The sequence below is a fragment of the Camelus bactrianus genome, chromosome 20 (genome assembly GCF_048773025.1).
Source record: "Camelus bactrianus isolate YW-2024 breed Bactrian camel chromosome 20, ASM4877302v1, whole genome shotgun sequence".
NCBI classification, from domain to species: Eukaryota; Metazoa; Chordata; class Mammalia; order Artiodactyla; family Camelidae; genus Camelus; species Camelus bactrianus.
Genome location: NC_133558.1, coordinates 29400021 through 29417211, shown reverse-complemented (window position 1 = coordinate 29417211; position 17191 = coordinate 29400021). Strand labels below are relative to the sequence as shown.

The 17191-nt window shown below is 50.6% G+C and overlaps 1 protein-coding gene across 4 annotated transcripts; it reads left to right on the top strand.

The window, feature by feature from the left end:
* Positions 1 to 133: 133 nt before the first annotated feature.
* DRC5 (dynein regulatory complex subunit 5) lies at positions 134 to 17100 on the top strand. Of its 4 annotated transcripts, none has more exons than XM_010973826.3 (5): positions 134 to 1655; positions 9042 to 9414; positions 10296 to 10864; positions 12891 to 13340; positions 16350 to 17100. In XM_010973826.3, exons 2-5 carry the CDS (start codon positions 9138 to 9140, stop codon positions 16557 to 16559), a joined length of 1506 nt encoding a protein of 501 aa, XP_010972128.2. In that variant the 5' UTR covers positions 134 to 1655; positions 9042 to 9137; the 3' UTR covers positions 16560 to 17100. The 4 variants fall into 4 exon arrangements, with proteins under 4 accessions (XP_010972128.2, XP_074204934.1, XP_074204933.1 ...); XM_074348833.1 differs by having other exon boundaries at positions 134 to 4450; XM_074348832.1 differs by having other exon boundaries at positions 134 to 6618.
* The last annotated feature ends 91 nt before the right edge of the window (positions 17101 to 17191 follow it).

The window sequence follows — 17191 nt, the reverse complement described above, 5'->3', positions numbered from 1 at the left end:
AATGAGCCCAAGTACCAGTCAGTTGCTGAGAATGTGGCGAGAACCAAGCAAAACTTCCTGCCCTTGTGGAGCTCCCTTTAGTGGTGAGACAGCAGTAAAAAGAAAGAAGAGGGTGTCAGACAGGGATGAGGTCTGTGGAGACAGCAGGAATGGGGATTGGGAGGGTAGAGGTGGCATCAGAGAGGAGGGTGTGAGCCATGTGGACATCTGAGGAAAGAACCAGTGCAGAGGCCCTGAGGCAGAAGTGAGCAGGCAGGTCTCAGGGTCAGAAGGGAGTGAGCTGCCTCAAGCTTTGCACAGCACCTGCCCCAAGCCTGAGCTGAGTCTGAAGCTGAAGTCAGCAGCTCAGAGCAGGAGAAATCCTAGGGGTGGAGGGCAGCCCTCTTTCCCTACCAGAATGAATCCACCTGGGACCAAGCCAGATGCTCGAGCTCCACCTCTGTCCCTAAATCTCCATTACTAGATGAAGGAAGGGACCTCAGGGGGCCTGTCTCTTAAGTCAGAGCCTCCCTGGCTACGAGGTTCCAGGGTCATTTAGTTAAAATTATTAGAGCAGAGCAGGTCCCTCTGGCATCGTTTCCTGGGTGATTTCTCATTCTAATTGAGGCATAGGTGATTTGTTGGTAAATCACTGATGAAGGCTTGCAAGGGACACAAATTACTGGCCTCTGGTTGCCTGCAGCCTTGAGTCGCAGAACTTTACCTCAAGATCTTGGCAAATGCAGCAGCGGCCACTGTTCAGTGGTGCTCACTGAGGGCCCTGTTCTTTACTGTGGACACCAAGGTGAGGAGTTGGGGTACCCCTGTTTTGTTGATGAGAACCGAGATTCTAGGTTGTTAACTTACCAGCTCTGCCTCCATGTTAAACTTCCCACCCACCTAGGTTGCCTTTCCCCTCCTGAGGGACAATCTCCTTTTCTTACTAGTCAACCCCCACGAAGTTGGTCAGTTCTGCCCACATGGCATCAGGCTTAGGGCTGCGTGAGGGAGCATTGTGGAGGCCTGTGACCTTCCTGCCTGGTGCCATTCCTCAGCCTTGTTGACACCCTGGAGAAAAGCGGAAGGTGACTCTGCAGGGATGCTCCAGCCCACGGCTGCCCCGCAGGGCCTGAGAGCAACCAGGGGCCTCAGGAGAGTTCAGGAACTCTGCAGATGCCCTTCCGCCCTCCTCATCTTCCAGAAGACGGGCCGCTGATGCTTTTCGTGGACCGTCTTTCCACTCATCACCCCCACCCCAACTTCCACACAAAAGTTTCCTAGAGGGAAGAGCACTGTTGCCGTCCAGAAGCCCTGCCCCTGTCCCCTACTCCACACCTCCCCTCGCAAAAGCCCACCCGTTCCTAAACAAGTCCCCCAGACACGCAAAGCATGCCCCACAGCCAGAGTTCCCACTGCCTGCTCAATGGCCCCACACAGCGCCTCAGACGGACGCTTGCTCTTGGCGACCCCGTGCCAGAGCGCGCAGTGACAACCATCCAAGGACCAGCAGCCCGGCCCCCGCACCACGCACCGCGGAGACCGGCTTTCACGGGACGCACGCGCACACGGGCGCACCACCCTTGGACCCGCCCCCTAGAGACTCCGGGCTTCCCTAACGACCTGGCGGCGGCAACGCGGGGACCAGCGGAAAGGCGAGCGCCACGGCCCCGGGAGCGGTGAGGCGACCTCCGGGAGAGAAGACACCCGACCCGGCTCTCCCCTAGTGGGCTGAGCTCCCCCGGCCCCTACGTCTGCCCATGGGAAGCGGAAACCCCTCCAGCGCCCTCAGTCCACCTGGCCCGAAGCCCGCAGGCAGCCGCAGCCTAGAGGCTGTAAACTAGCCTAGAGGCTTAGGGTCTTCAAGTCAGGGAAGTGGGGACTGTGAGATAGAGGAAGGGGGAAGTGGAGCAAGGGTAGGTCGTTGGGGAAAGCAGTTCCAAGCCTCGGGGATTCAGTCTTCCTGGAAAGACTGACCTCCATTCCCAGCTCCTTTCCTGCTGCAACCCCTCCTGCAGGTCCAGACACTTCCACACCTCCCTCCCTCCCACAGCAAAGCTGGTTTCCCTTGGTTACCAAGGAGAAGCCAGGACCTCTTCACCCCATGCGTGTTGGGGGAGGGACTTGCTGGCCTTTGAAGCTGAGCTTCTTTGCTGGGGTGTCTGAGTCAAAGGTAGGGATGAGGGTGGGGAGCAACTCTGCTGGCGTCCTTTTTAAGACAACAGACCTAAGTGGGCAGTTGGAAGGAGAGCCAGACCTAGGGGTGTGATAAGTGGGCAGACTGTTTCATGAGCCAGAGACCAAGGATGCTTGGTCAGAGATCTGTCAGAGAAATCCCTTTTTTGCCCTCTCTTTTGTGATTCCACAAACTGGGAATTCCCAAACAGGAATGTGACAGAGACTTGGCCTAGGAAGGGCCTAACATAGTAGGCATGAAAGGGGTCAGGGGAAATGTAGACAAAAGCCCAGGGCCCTGAGGAGAAGCTGGCTGAGAAGGTCAGAGAGGGAGGGGGCATCCAAGCCCAGCCAGCCCAGAGGAGGGGTGTCCAGGGCCACAGAGGTGCTCATGTGCCAAAGGAGGGCCAGGTGCTTCTGCCTGGGGAAGGGAGGTGAGGACAAGTGATGAGGAAGGGGAGAGGGCTCCCCCTCCCCTAGCATCTTCAAATTTCTCATTTGAGAAGGTGAGAGGAGCCTCTGTTCAAAGCAATTTGGTTTAAGTAAAGACTTGAGAAGGACAGAGAAGGTCTGAGACCTCATCTGAAAGGAGGGAATATGCCAGAGAGTCAAGTGTTGAATCCTAGGTCTGGAAGGAGCACGGAGGGCCCATCGTGAGCCATGGGGCAGGAGAGTACAATTCTGCAGTATCTCTTGGGTCCCCATGGGACCTCAAAAGCTGAAGGGTACAGGTGATTACCGAGGTCTGCGGAAGCACCTGTGGGCAAGGGAGCCTGGGTTGTGTAGGTCAGCACCAAGGAGGGTAACCCCGAGCTCCATGCTGGAAAGAGTGGGAGGCCCATTGGAAAAGTGCTGTGATGTGAACACCTAAGCCTTTGAGTGATGGCCTGAATGTGATTTCAGGACCCTGGACCCTGGTCCTGAGGACACAGAGTGGGGACTTGAGGAGAGGAAGACTGGCCTTTCCCCAGGGATTGTGGTCCTGGGTTTGGTTAGGTTGATGCTGAAGGCCCCACATGTGAGGCCCCCACAAGCCTGTGAGACAGGCATCAGGAGATGAAAGGTCACTGCGTGTATCCCCACTTTCCCCATCTTAGTGTAGCATGTGCTCTTAAAGGGGGACACATGTGATGGCACAAGAGGCACTCACTCTCAGTGGCGGTGGTGGTGGCGCTGACCTCTCTGGAAAGTCAGGATTCCTGCCCCTCTGGAGAAGGATGCAGTCTTGAACATGCTTCCAGTCTTCTAACTGTGGGATTCTCCCAGAGGCTCCCTGAGGACAGAAGTCTCCAGAAAGGAAGGTGACCACTCTGCCACTTCTGGGGCTGCCCTCTATGGGCCCTTGGGGGCTGTCTGGGGGCCCCTGGCTAATGCGTGTCTTGCCTTCCACAGGCTTCCAGGGAAGACAGTGCCACTTAGTACCACTGCCAGCTGCAGACTGGCGATGCCTAAGCCAGACTAAGGCTGCCCCGTGAAGTCGGTGGAGTTACCTCAGTTCTTCTGTGGGTCCTCCCTACCCTCCCCCGACTCAGTGGTACATTCTCCTTGCCCTCTTCCCAAGTTTGCTTTTTGGACCTGAACCTCATTTACAATGAGGTGTGGGTGACAGATGAGAGGGAAGAGATATATGTCCCCTGTCTGACTTAAGCTATCAGATAGAATGTGACTTCTACATTTTTTAAAATTTTGCTCCATTAATATCAGTATATATTTTATAATGTACTATGCTTTTGTTTGACCTAAAATGATCAGGTGAAGTTTTAAAATGGCAGTTCAAGGTTAACATAGGGATATATAAACATGCATGTATGGACTATTAAGATTTCATGTCATTAGGGAGGAAACACATTTTAACATAACAAGGATGAAAGCCTTATGTTAGGGGCCTGAAATTCCCAGAGTGGGGTATCAAGGATCGGTTACTCTCTCAACCTAGGGAGACCCTCCCTGACAGATCTGCTCTGCATGAAGGTAGGACCCCTGCTTCCCAGAGAGCAAGAATATGCTTTCTTCTTTCCTAGTAGAGCGTGGGAAAGTGCCCGTGGGAGAGCAGGGCACTGTGGTCAGAGGTAGCAGAGCCCCAGCACCAGCCCCAGCCCTCCTAGATATCGGGGGGCCAGTCGTTTCCCAGGCATGTCTTCAGTTTCTTCATCCATAGAATGGGGGTAAGAAGCCTGCCCTGCCCCCAGTGTGGAGTGGTTGTCGCCTTTCTGAGAGAAGTCTCCTGAAAGAAGCTTGGAGCTGTTAAGTGCTGAGCAGATATGTTGCTGATACTGACCAGTGGCTGGAGAGGTGGGAGGTGAGACCAGAGGCTCGGGCTGTCGGGAGAGGAACAGGCCACAGGAGGTAGACATCAGGCCTGGTGTGTACTCGGCAGGTGGGCCTCTGGCCCTTCTTGGCTATCCCATTGAACTAATTCATCTGCTGATTTAGGATTTTTTCCCATAATTTCACTCATCAAATGGTGAGCCTATCCAAATGGACAGGACCCTTTGGTCACAACTCTTAGCTTCAGCAAAAGAGACTTGTGAGAGGGCTGTCGAGTTAGGTCTCAGAACTGAAGGAAGCCCTCAGAGGGCCCTTGGGCATAAGGACTGGGGACTGAAGGTACCTGGTGCTCTCTGTCCACCTCCCATTTCTGCTGCTCTCCACCAGGCAGCATTTCCTCCTGCTGCAGGCAGGCCTTTTCTGGGTGAAGGGAAACAGCTTCCAGCAGCAGAGGATCCAAACTATATCAAGGACATATGTCCTTTTGTCTACCTCCATTTGGACAAATCCCCAGGAGGACTCTGATTGGCTTACAACAGGTGGCCACCCCTGAACCAATCGCTCCGACCAATACACAGCACTCCTATTGGCCAGAATCTATGATCAGAAGGAGGTGGGGCAGCCCAAAACACCAGCTGCCTCCCCAACAGACCTGACACTGGGCTAGGGATTAGAGATAAAAATGAGTAAGAAACAGTCCCCGCATCTGGAGGAGCCCACAGTCTAGTGCAGGTGTGGGGAGAGGGTGGTCAGATCACTGAAGCAATGCAGGTACTGGGGAGGAGGTGACAAAGGGAGGGTAGGGGACAAGAGCAGCTGAAAGACTCCAAAGGAAAAATGGTGCTTGAGCTCAGACTCAAGAGACCAATGATGGTCCATTTCCCAGGGTGAGACTGTGGGAAAGGCATTCCAGGCAGAGGGAACAGCTTGAGCGAAGGCTGGGCAGCATGGACCAGCCTGCAGTGTTCCAGATGCAAAGAGGAGTTTCTTTCAAATAGAGCATCAGGTCCCGGAGGGCTTGCTACATGGAGTTGAGGAAGCTGGACTGTTCCCAGGGAGCGGTGGGCTGACACGGAGGCCTGCCACGGTGGCTACTGGGAGGCTAGCTGCTGGATGACACAGCCCGGTGCTGGGCAACTGCAGAAAGGACAGTGCAGGCAGACAATGGGGCCCCAAGCTAAGGCAGCAGCAGGAAGGAGAGGAGGGTCTGCTGGGGCAGGAGGCAGAACTGAGGGGAAGCAACAGGAACCAGATGGGGGGGTCCCTCGAGGAGAGGAGTGTTTCCTCAGCTTCTGGGTTCAGGCACCTGGATGGGTGCTGGTCCCCTTGGCTGAGGTAGGGAGCCAGGAAGAAGGGCAGCTTGAGGGAGGCACTGAGTTCTCTTGGGTGGCAGACTGAGTCTAAGGGAGCTGGGAGGCAGGCCAGTGGACCCCGAGTCTGGAGCTCAGAGAAGGAAGAGCTACAGCCCACCAACCAGGAGTGAGGCTGGGTAGTGGAGGCTAAACCCTGAGGGGTGGGCGGAGTCAGAGGAGCCTGCCATGGAGACTTCTGGACAATGATCCAGAGGCAGGAGGAGAGCCAAGAGAGTTGTTGAGAAGGACAGGGGTCAGGCATTCGGCTTGGCATCATCTTTATAACATTAATAACTGGGAGGTGAGGAGTTTGTCTTGCTCACTACCCTTTGAAACGTACTTTGTTTTATATGTGATTTTTTTAAAATATTAAAAAAAACATTTGTAATTAAAATCCTTCTTAGAAGAATACTCTGATAATTTGCTTGCCAAAAATATCTTTGTAATGTTGATTTTTTTTAAATCAAGAGATGATTAGTGAAAACTGTCAATTCTGACCTTATTATGAGGTTAATGTTGTCAATATTTGCCTTAAAAATAACATCAGAGGGTCTCTGTAAATGCTGCAGGATGGCAGGGGCTCTTTTTATACCAGCCAAGCACGTGGAGCACATGGAGGGCCGCTCTGCTCTTTCCTTCTGAAGAGGCAGCTGCAGGCTCCAAGCAGCAGCAAGGGCGGTTAGGACCAGACATCAGAAAGAACCCCAGGTTCCGGGTCCTAAGACTGTGAGGCATTAGGCAGTGAGAGCAGGGCCACCCCGTTCCAGAGAGCACCCCGCCAGGCCCCAGGTGGGGTTTCCCAACAATGCGGCCTCCTGGGAGGAAGAAGGAACCTTGGACCAGGATGGTGAGCCTGGGCAGCATTGTGAGAAATGCCTGGAGTGTCAGCCCCAGGGCAACACCCACCTGTAACTGGAGGGGTTGTGGTGGGGGGCTCCCCTGGCTGTGGAGCTGGGTCCTACTCCCTTGGGCATGGCCTGCAGGGTGTCCTGGGATGCATCTGGGATGAGGGGGACCAAGGGGAACACCGGATGCATTAGGCCAGAACTTTGGAGGGAGCCCCAGGCGTCCAGATGCAGAACCAGCAGGAGCAGGGTTGGCCTGTTACCCCTTTCCTCCTCCTCTTGCCCAGTCTGCCAAGGCTCCTCAATACCGAGATATCAGTATCCTTCTATCCTGATCTGCCTTGAACTGCCGCCTTGCTCTTCCCATGTACTCTGGAGACAGGGAACGACCTCACTTAAAAACACTGTCTCAGGTCAGCACTCAATAAGCAGGTCTCCAGAGCTTTCTCTCCACAGCCCAAGACCCCTGTCCCTCAGAGTCCCTTCATCCTCCGCACACCCTCTCTTAATATCAGTCAGATATTATCAGTGTGATTCAAATATTATCTCAGGGGAATCTCCACAACAGCCTTTATTATTATCCCCTTTTATAGATAAGGAAACTGGCACTCAGATAGGCTGTCACTTGGCCAAGGTCACACAGCAAGTCACTGGTAAAGCCAGTAATGCAAAGTCATCTGGTACCTCCAAGCAGCAACCCCTCCCAGCCACAGCCTCCAAGGGGCCATTAGTCAAAAAATACCAGCTGATTATTCCACAACTCTGGACACAATCTGTCAATTTGCATTTGATTTGTGTAAGTGTGTCACAAATGCATAGATACCTTCCCAACACTGCTTCCTCCTGCCCCTTTCTCTCCCTCTCTCTCTCTCTCTCTCTCTCTCTCTCTCACTCACACACACACACACACACACACACACACACACACACACACAGCCAGGCTCTTCCTCCTTGAGATGCCTAGGGGACTGGGGAGCACCATCTGGTCCCCTCCATCTGCCAAGGACACCTTTGCTTTTTCAAAGTGTCCCTTCCCATGGGCCACTACACAGTGCATCGAGTCAGGGAGCAAACCTGGAGCTGGAGCTGCGTGCCAAGCGACCCCTGTTCCACCTGCAGTCTCAGGACAGGGGCACATCCAGCAAGGATGCAGGAATGGACAAACAGGGGAGTGGAGGCAGCCCTGGATACATTCTTTGTCTTCTGTCTTCAGCCCCAGATTTAACTGCTTTTTCACCTCCCACGCCTTCCTGCTGCCGTCTGGAATGCCCAGAGGCTGGGAAAACTAGGAAGACTGGGATGGGGAGATTGAAGGGAGGGGCCGAGCTGGCGTCCTCTACAGGGACTGGGTCCAGTTCCCCAACTCCTTCCTCTCTCACCTGCACCACCCAAAACAGTAGACTCTACCCATCAGATTTTGAAGGCTTAGTATAAATATTTGTGTATATAATATGTCATTAATAATTTTAATATTAATTACATATTTAAATGATATTTTGGACATTGAGTTAAACATAAAATTAATTTCACCTGTTTTCTCTTTTTTAATGTGGGTATGAGAAATTTTTAAATAGTATATGTGGCTTGCATTTTGCCAGGCATTATACTTCTGTTGGCCAGTGCTGTTCTTGACCCCATCTTCCTAGTCAAGCAGTTGCTGTTCTGTAAAACACTTAGTGCAGGGAGCTGTGTTGAACTAAATGATTCTTTATCATCCCTTAGTCTTTTAGCCAAACTTGATAAACTGAGTTTAAATCCATCTTTGTTATTTATAAGCTGTGTGACATTGGGCAAGTCAGTTAACCTCTCTGTGCTTGTTTCACATCAGAAAAATGGAAACAGTACGAGTAACTTTTTTGTGTAATTTTTTTGGTGGGGGGAGGTAATTAGGTTTGTTTCTTTTAATTTTATTTATTTTTTAATAGAGGTCCTGGGGATTGAATCCAGGACCTCTTGTATGCTAAGCATGCACTCTACCACTGAGCTATACCCTCCCTTCTATAAGTGCCTATCTTAAAAAAGCTTTTGTGAGGATCAAATGAGCTGATATGCATAAAAAAACTAAAAAAAGTGTCCAGCATACAGCAATTTCTTGTAATTGCTGTGAGGCTATTATTATCCAAAATGTGGAGCTGCTGCTGGCTACAGTTTCATGTATCACAGTATATTATGCCTCTTTGGATGCATTATTTTATTTACTCCTCCCAAGCCTCTTATTGGTGACTGTTATCCTCATTTCACAGAGGAGGCATCTGAAACTGAGAAAATTTTAGTAACTGGTCCAGGGCCACCCAGCTAGTGGGATTTGCACCTGAATCTGCTCTAATCCAGAAACTGACCCTTAAGAACCACCCTGTGCTACATGTCTTGGTAAAGGCTCACCGAGACCCTCCAAAGTAACAACTCTACCCACCTCCTCCTCCAGGTTTCTACTGGCATCCAGGACCCTCCTATCTGAAAAAGTCCGTGTCACAAGTCCATTGCCAAGGGGCCACCTGTCTCTGTGTTGCCAGGCCTCAGCATGCAGGAAACCCTGACAACACCCTCACTGTCAGGCCCCAGCCAGTCCTCAATTTCCACACAGGACCGGTCCTCCACTGCCGGCCAAACTTCCAGCACAGGCCCACCCCCCTCAAAGCCCTCAACTATCCCACCTCCTGTGAAGTCCAAGGGCCTGAGTTCCAGGGCTGGGGTACGTCGGATGCGTAGGATCATCGCTGAGGATGTCGAGTGGTCACTGGCCATCGTGCCCTTCCTCACAGAACTCTGCATTCAACACATTGTCAAGAACTTCCAGAGTAAGTCTGTCCCTGCCTGGGGCGAGAGAGAGCAGGCCAGAAGTGGGGCAGGGTGGGTGGGGACTGTCTGGAGATGAGGCCTCAGAGGCTGGGTTCTGGCCTCTCACATAGCATCCTCATCCCCACTCAACACTTCTTGCCCCACCCACCAAGCCAAGCTAGGACAGTTTCTCCTGCTGTCCCCACCTCACCAGACTGCCCCCATACTGTGCCCTCTATGCCTATGCCCTCTCCTCACCTTTCCCAGGTAGTTGGGGTAGATAAATCATATCTACCTCTTCCTCCAGAAAGCCCTCCCTGGTTGACTGCCCTTCACTCTCTTGGTCTTCCATGGTGCGTACAGGTTCTTCAATTATTCTGTACACTAACCTCTATAAATGTCCATCCTTTTCAAAGAAAAGGTTGCCAACCTCTCCTACTGGATGGGGAGCTCTCTGAGGACAGGACCATCATTTTGTCTACAGCACCTGTTACCACCAGACCTAGAATATATTCATTTGACTTGTTTATTATTTGCCTCCCCTCATAAGACGGAGTGGCTTCCTCTGTTTTGTTCACTCTTGTATCCTCAGCACTTAGGACAGAGTGTGGTGCAGAGCAGGTGTCCAGAAAACCCTTTTTGTTTTGAAATGAATGAATCAAATCATATTGAGAGCTTCTGAAGTCAGGGATTGTCTCCTCCACCAGATTAAGCAATAACTGAGGGCTGAACCTGAGATTCTTCCTCAGACTGGTAGCCTCCTGAGACTCGATGCTAAGATGTCCACCTTCAACCAGGAACACCCCAGAGTCAGGGGTGGTGGCTCTCTCCTCCAGCCAAGGGTACCATGTGTGGCACCCCCAACACTGTGACTCCTACTTTCCTTTTTCTGTGCCCCAAGACAACCCTATCCTGAAGCAGCTGCTCCCAGAACATCAGAAGAAGGTCCTGAACAACCTGCCCCCCGACCTGCCGCTGACTGTGACTGCCAACCTGATCGACGACGAAAATTACTGGCGCCGCTGCTGCCTGCAGCGCTGGCCAGTGTGCCACGTGGACAAGCATGGCGGCAGCTGGAAGCGCATGTTCTTCGAGCTGCACCTGGAGAACCTGCTGAAGCACTTCATCCCAAGCACCACTGACCCTGCGGTGATCCTCAACCTGCTGCCTCTCTGCAGGAACTACGTGCGCACCATCCGGGTGGATCAGTTCCTTCCGCCAGTGCAGCTCCTGCCGCCGCCCCAGAGCGGGGATCTGTCCGACTCCGGCAGCGAGGGAGAAATGGAGGAGCTGGCCACCGACCACTACCAACTGGGCGACCTAGTGGCTGGCCTGAGCCATCTGGAAGAGCTGGACCTCGTGTACGGTGTCAAGGACTGCGGGATGAACTTCGAGTGGAACCTCTTCCTCTTCACCTACGGCGACTGCCACTCCCTGGCGGCCACCGTCAAGGCATGCCACACCCTCAAGGTACCACCTGCCTCCAGCCTTCCCCCTCCTCCCATTCTCAGCATCTGATTCCCCCTCCCCTTCCCTTCCTCCTCTATCACCATTCTCTTCTTCCTATTTCCTTCTCACTCATTGACCAAGTGTCCTTTTATGCACCCTGTACCAAGCTGAGTTCTGGGGATAGAGAGATGCACACAGCACTGCCCTGCTTGTTCACCAGCCATTTCTTCATCCAACAAACATCTGCTCTCCAGGCCCTTTCCTAGGTGCTGAAGATTGAACTGCAAGCAAAATTATACCATTTGTGCCCTCCAGCTAACAGTCTGGTGGGGATAAAAGACACTAATCAGCAATCATATAAATGTAAAATTGCAACTCGAATAGAGTTGCCAGATTTACCAAATAAAAACACAAAATGTCCAGTTAAATTTGAATTTCAGATACACACGAATATTTTTTTAGTGTATGTCCCAGATATTCTGGCTGGAAGAGGGAGAGCCTGCCAAGAAATCAGAGGAAGGAAAGGAGGACACGACATTGTGTCACAGAGCCAAGAGAGGGATGTGTTTCAAGAAGAGGGGTGAGCAGCAGTGGGGTGGGATGGAGCTGAGGACCAGATTTTGCAAATACGGAGGTCACTGAAGGGGAGCTATGTCAGTGGAACGCCAGGAGTTCTGGAGTGCCAGAGGCCAGATTGGAGAGGTTTATGGAGAGAGTGAGAAGTGAGGAAATGGAATGACAGTGATCATCTTTTTCAAGAATTTGGCTGAGAAGGAGGAGAAAGGTAGAGCAATAATAGATGAGGGGTATGGGTTTTCTTAAGAAACTTGCATGCATTTAAAAGCAATGTAAAGCTCCACCCAACTGCATGAAAGGAGTTGAGTACAGGAGAGAGGCACGGATACTCTGACCCAGGGAGGTTCCTGAGAAGGCAGAGGAATGAGATCTGGGACTGAGTGGGGTGGTTGGCTCCAGGCAGAGGGGAGAGTGGATGTGGTGTGCAGCAGTGGATTAATGTTTGGGATTAGGAAAAAGAAGGGTTCCTACTCAATGGCTGGGGAGACAAGATGAGATTTACCTACTGAAAGGAGGCTCTAGAGGGGGTTCCTGAAGTGAGGGGCTGGCGAAGGCTAAAATAGCTGTTGGATTATGAGAGAGCACATGGTCCAGAGAAGCAGAGTTGAATTGGCACACAGACTGAGGGACTATTGGTGATACCAGCCAGTCCTGTCATGTGACATTTTCCATCATGTCACTTGTTTGGGCACAGACAGGCAGAAATTAGAGAGTGGGGTTGATGCAGGGTTGGAGCTTTGCCAGATAGATGCAATGAAAAGACAAGAGGAACGAAAGATTCTAAGGCTAAGAGGGACGTCAAGAAAGGAGAGGACTAAATGATGGGGGGTGGGGGGCCCACTCAGAGGTCCCAAGGAAGCGGCAGCAGCAGGATAAGCCAGTGAGAAGGAATGGGACAGGGATCCCACCGCCAATGTTTATAATACTAGTTCCATCCCCCTTCTTTTATCTCTTTTGTTCATCTCATCCATTTCCTTTTCCTCCCCCTTTCACTTTCTCCCGTTCTTACCCTGGCACTGTCCTTCAGAGACTTCTCCTGGCCATGGTGGATCTTAGCCAGCTGAGGAGGGTGCAGTGAGGGGCTGGAGCATCAAACAGACCTGGATTCAAAACCGACCTCCACAGCTTAATCACTGTGTGACTCTGGGCAAATGATGTATCCACTCAAAGCTGCCATTTTCCACTGTAAAACGGAGAGAACTCGTTCTGCCTCACTGGGATGCTGAGAGTTAGAGATAATGGCTATGGAATGTTCCAGCAGTATGCCCAGCACATAGTCATTTCTCCATAAGTGGTATTCTTTCCCCCTTACTAGCTGCTACCAATTCTGCACCACTGTCATGCTGAGTAGGCCCCTGCCCAAGAGCCAGCCAGGTGGCCAACAGTAGGTGAGCAGAACCTCAGACGTCCCTGGGGCTCCTTCCTCTACCGTCTACCCGGTGCTATCCACCGACCCTCTACCTGCCCACAGATCTTCAGGCTGACCCGAAGCAAGGTGGACGACGACAAGGCACGCATCCTGATTCGCAGCCTCCTGGACCACCCGGCCCTGGAGGAGCTGGACCTGTCGCACAACCTAATCGGGGACCGTGGCGCGCGCGCCGCCGCCAAGCTGCTGAGCCACAGCCGCTTGCGCGTGCTCAACCTCGCCAACAACCAGGTGCGCGCGCTGGGCGCCCAGTCGCTGGCTCACGCCCTGGCGCACAACACCAACCTCATTTCCCTCAACCTGCGCCTCAACTGCGTGGAGGATGAGGGCGGCCAGGCGCTCACGCACGCCTTGCAGACCAACAAGTGCCTCACCACGCTGCACCTCGGGGGCAACGAGCTGTCCGAGCCCACCGCCACGCTCCTCTCCCAGGTGCTCTCCATCAACACCACGCTCACCAGCATCAACCTGTCCTGCAACCACATTGGACTGGTGAGCCACGGCTTCTGGGGCTGGCAGGGTCTAGGGGAGGCCTTGGGGCCTGCGGGGCAGGCGTGGAATCCAGCTGCAGCCGGGTGCTTAGGGGACAATTGTTAGGATTACAGTCTTTACTCGGTTCTTACCTGGTTTTCTGCCTTTTAGCCCTTGGTTAAGTTACTTAACTTTTGTGGACCTCCATTTCCTGCCCCCTCCCCCTCTTCTGTAAACTGGAGATTATAATAGCATCTACTTCTAAGTGCTGTCACTGGGAGGATTAAATGAGTTATACTTGCAAAGCAGTTTACCATTGCAGGTACTGGTAGGTCCTCGGTGATTGCTAGTTACCATCACTCAGGGTTATATTCTATGCTAGCTGCCCAGTATCAATTAGTTTTTCTTTAACCCTCATGGTTATCTAGTAAAATGTGTATTTTTTTTAACTGAAGTATGGTTGATTTTCAATGTTGTCTTAGTTTCTGGTGTACAGCCTAGTGCTTCAGTTGTACATGTATTCTTGTTCATATGTTTTTCATTATAGATTACAAGATATTGAATATAGTTCCCTGTGCTATACAGTAGGAACTTGTTGTTTATCTGTTTTGTACATAGTAGTAGTATCTGCAAATCCCAAACTCCTAATTTATCCCTCCCTGCCCTTTCCCCTTTGGTAACCATAACTATTTGTTTTCTATATCTGTGAGTCTGTTTCTATTTTGTAAATAAGTTCATTTGTGCCATCTTTTAAGATTCAAAATATAAGTGATAACATATGATGTTTGTCTTTCTCTGTCTGACTTACTTCACTTAGTATGATAATCTCTAGGTCCATCCATGTTGCTGTAAATGACATTATTTCATTCTTTTTATGGCTGAGTAGTATTCCATTGTGTGTGTGTGTATAAAATCACATCTTCTTTATCCTGTCATCTGTTGATGGACAATTAGGGTGCTTCCATGTCTTGGCTATTGTAAATAGTGCTGCTGTGAAAATTGGGGTGCCTGTACCTTTTCAAATTAGAGTTTTCTCCAGATATATACCTAGGAGTGGGATTACTGGGTAACTCTATTTTTAGTTTTTTAAGGGCTCTCCAACTGTTTTCCATAGTGGCTGCACCAAATTACATTCCCACCAACAGTGTAGGAGGGTTCCCTTTTCTCCACACCTTCTCTGGAATTTATCATTTGTGGACTTTTTAATGATGGCCATTATGACTGATGTGAGGTGATACCTCATGGTAGTTTTGATTTGCATTTCTCTAATAATTAGTGATACTGAGCATTTTTTCATATGCCTGTTGGCCACCTGTATGTCTTCATTAGAGAAATGTCTGTTTAGGTCTTCTGCTCAGTTTCGTTTATTGGGTTGTTTGTTTTTTTGTTGTTGAGCTGTATGAACTGTTTATATATTCTGGAAATTAAGCCCTTATCAGTTGCATCATTTACAAATATTTTCTCCCATTCCATAGGTTGTCTTTTTGTTTTGTTTATGGTTTCCTTTGCTGTACAAAAGCTTATAAGTTTAATTAGGTCCCATTTGTTTATTTTTGCTTTTATTTCTATTGCCTTGGTAGAGTGACCTAGGAGAAGAATGCTACGATTTATGTCAGAGAATGTTTTGCCTATATATTCTTCTAGGAGATTTATGGTATCCTGTCTAATGTTTAAGTCTTTAAGCCATTTTGAGGGTTTTTTTTGTGTATGGTGTGAGGGAGTGTTCTAATTTCATTAATTTACATGTGGCTTTTCCATCACCACTTGCCAAAGAGACCGTCTTTTCTCCATTGTATATTCTTGACTCCTTTGTTGAAGATTAATTGACCATAGGTATGTGGGTTAAAATATGTATTCTTAACCCCACTTTGGATGAAAAATTGAGTCTCACAGAGGTTAGTGAGTTGCCTGAAAGCATCCAGTCAGTAGAAAGTGGCAGAGCTGTGATTCAAGCCCAGGACTGATTTGAAAGCCTGGGTCCTAGATAGATAATGTCTCTCATATTTTCTTGACCAAGTCTCAGAGTAAGAAAAGCAATTTACATGAACACTTAGTGAACATATACATCAATATTTATAACATAATTGAAATATACTTGTACTGCTTGTGATATAGCTGATGTTTTCTTTTATAATATACACTATTTCATTTTTAAAAAAATGCTTCTGTGACCCATTAAATTGAGTTTACAACATGCTATTAGGTGACAACCATAGAACAGCAGCATTCTGCCTCCTGACATGAAATTTTTCACATTAGGCCTGGCCCACCCAACCCAGAAGGGACTGGAGCTGTGAGGACTCGTGAGGAGGGCACTCCATGTACTCTACTTGGGGCCCTGAACCTTCTACTAAACTCCCCAGAAAACAGGCTTACTCACATACACTATCTCTGAAGGGGGTGTTCTCAGCTACAACTAATGAACACTTAACAAGGAAGTGGCTTAAGCAAGAAGAGTATTCATTATGTCCCTAATCAGAAGCCCCAGGAAAGAAGGTTCTGGGGTTGGTGAATTCCGTGGCTCAGTGCCATCCTCTGCTCTGCCTGCCCAGCCACATGGCCACGTCCTCTCTGCTGCTCCCTTCATCGGTTAGGGCCACGCCCAGAGGCAGAGAAAGGGAGAGCATCCCTCTCTTTTGTTCTCTTTTCAGAATGAGGAGAACCTTCCCAGAAGCCACTTTGTCCAAACATCCTCCTCATGTCTCATGAGCCACATTGGTCCCACTTGCCACAGCTGAACTGGAGAAATAGAATCACCATCACTGCTGTAGTGCAGTGGTTTTCTAACCATTGGAGCTGAAAAATCAGTTTAGTGAGTTTTGAGCACCATTTTTCTCAGGGAACAGAATGGAACAGGATAGAATAGGATAGAAAATGTCAGTGCTGTGCAAGTGGGTTAAGGATTGTTTTGTGAACCTGTTGTTTCAGTCACATCTGTATATAAATATGTGTATGTGTTTATACACTCACCCATTGTGCGACTCTGGGTAGTGATGGAAAGTGACCCTTTCCCTTGTATTCCTGACCCAGGATGGCGGGAAGCAGCTCCTGGAAGGCATGTCAGACAACAAGACCCTCCTGGAGTTTGATCTGCGCCTGTCAGATATTGCCCAGGAGAGCGAGTATCTCATCAGCCAGGCCCTCTGTGCCAACCGTGAAGCAGCCCGCCAGCGGGCCCTGAATCCCACCCACTTCATATCACCAATCACTGCCAAGGGCCCTGAGAACCCTGGGGGATAAAATGGGGGCCAGGGCTGGAGCAGTGACCAGATATGCTTCCCTGCCCCAGCCCCATCCCTCATTTCATGCCCCTGCCGTGCTGGCTGCAGTCTCACACTGGTCCAGGGGGTGGTGAGGAGACTAAGAGTATCCTTGGGATGAGTGATCAAGGGGTTGTGCAGATAAAGGTGTGAGGGGGGGGGGGGTCTGGGATAGGGGTTTGAAATGGGACTCAGCTCCAGTACCCAGGGAGAGGGTATTACAGACCTACTGCAATGGCATCTTCCAGGAATACGGAAGGCAAAGCAGCCTCTAAGGGACTGTGCCTGCCCAGACTCTCCCACAGGGACTGTCCATCTCCCTGATCACCCCTCACCCCTGCATTTTCCTCTCTACCAAACAGATCCTTAACCTCTTGACCTTCAAACACACTCACTCTCTCTCACCTTCTCCCTCCTCCAGCTGCAACAGAGCTTTGCCTGACTTTTCCACGCTCACCCCTGCAGATGCCCCTCCCTGTTACTTGACTCCGCTGAAGTCATCTGGGTCTACAGGCCATGCCATCCTGTAACCCATCCCCCCCAACATGGGAAGGGGGAAACAGAGGTGACAGGGGGAGCTCAGACCCAGTGGCCTCCTGAGAGAGCTGCTCA

Excerpts from the sequence above, each read along its gene's own strand:
- DRC5 (XM_010973826.3), top strand. The coding sequence starts at position 9,138 with ATGCAGGAAACCCTGACAACACCCTCACTGTCAGGCCCCAGCCAGTCC. Across the intron at positions 9,415-10,295 it reads CATTGTCAAGAACTTCCAGA|ACAACCCTATCCTGAAGCAG; the intron begins GTAAGTCTGTCC and ends CTGTGCCCCAAG. Across the intron at positions 10,865-12,890 it reads AGGCATGCCACACCCTCAAG|ATCTTCAGGCTGACCCGAAG; the intron begins GTACCACCTGCC and ends ACCTGCCCACAG.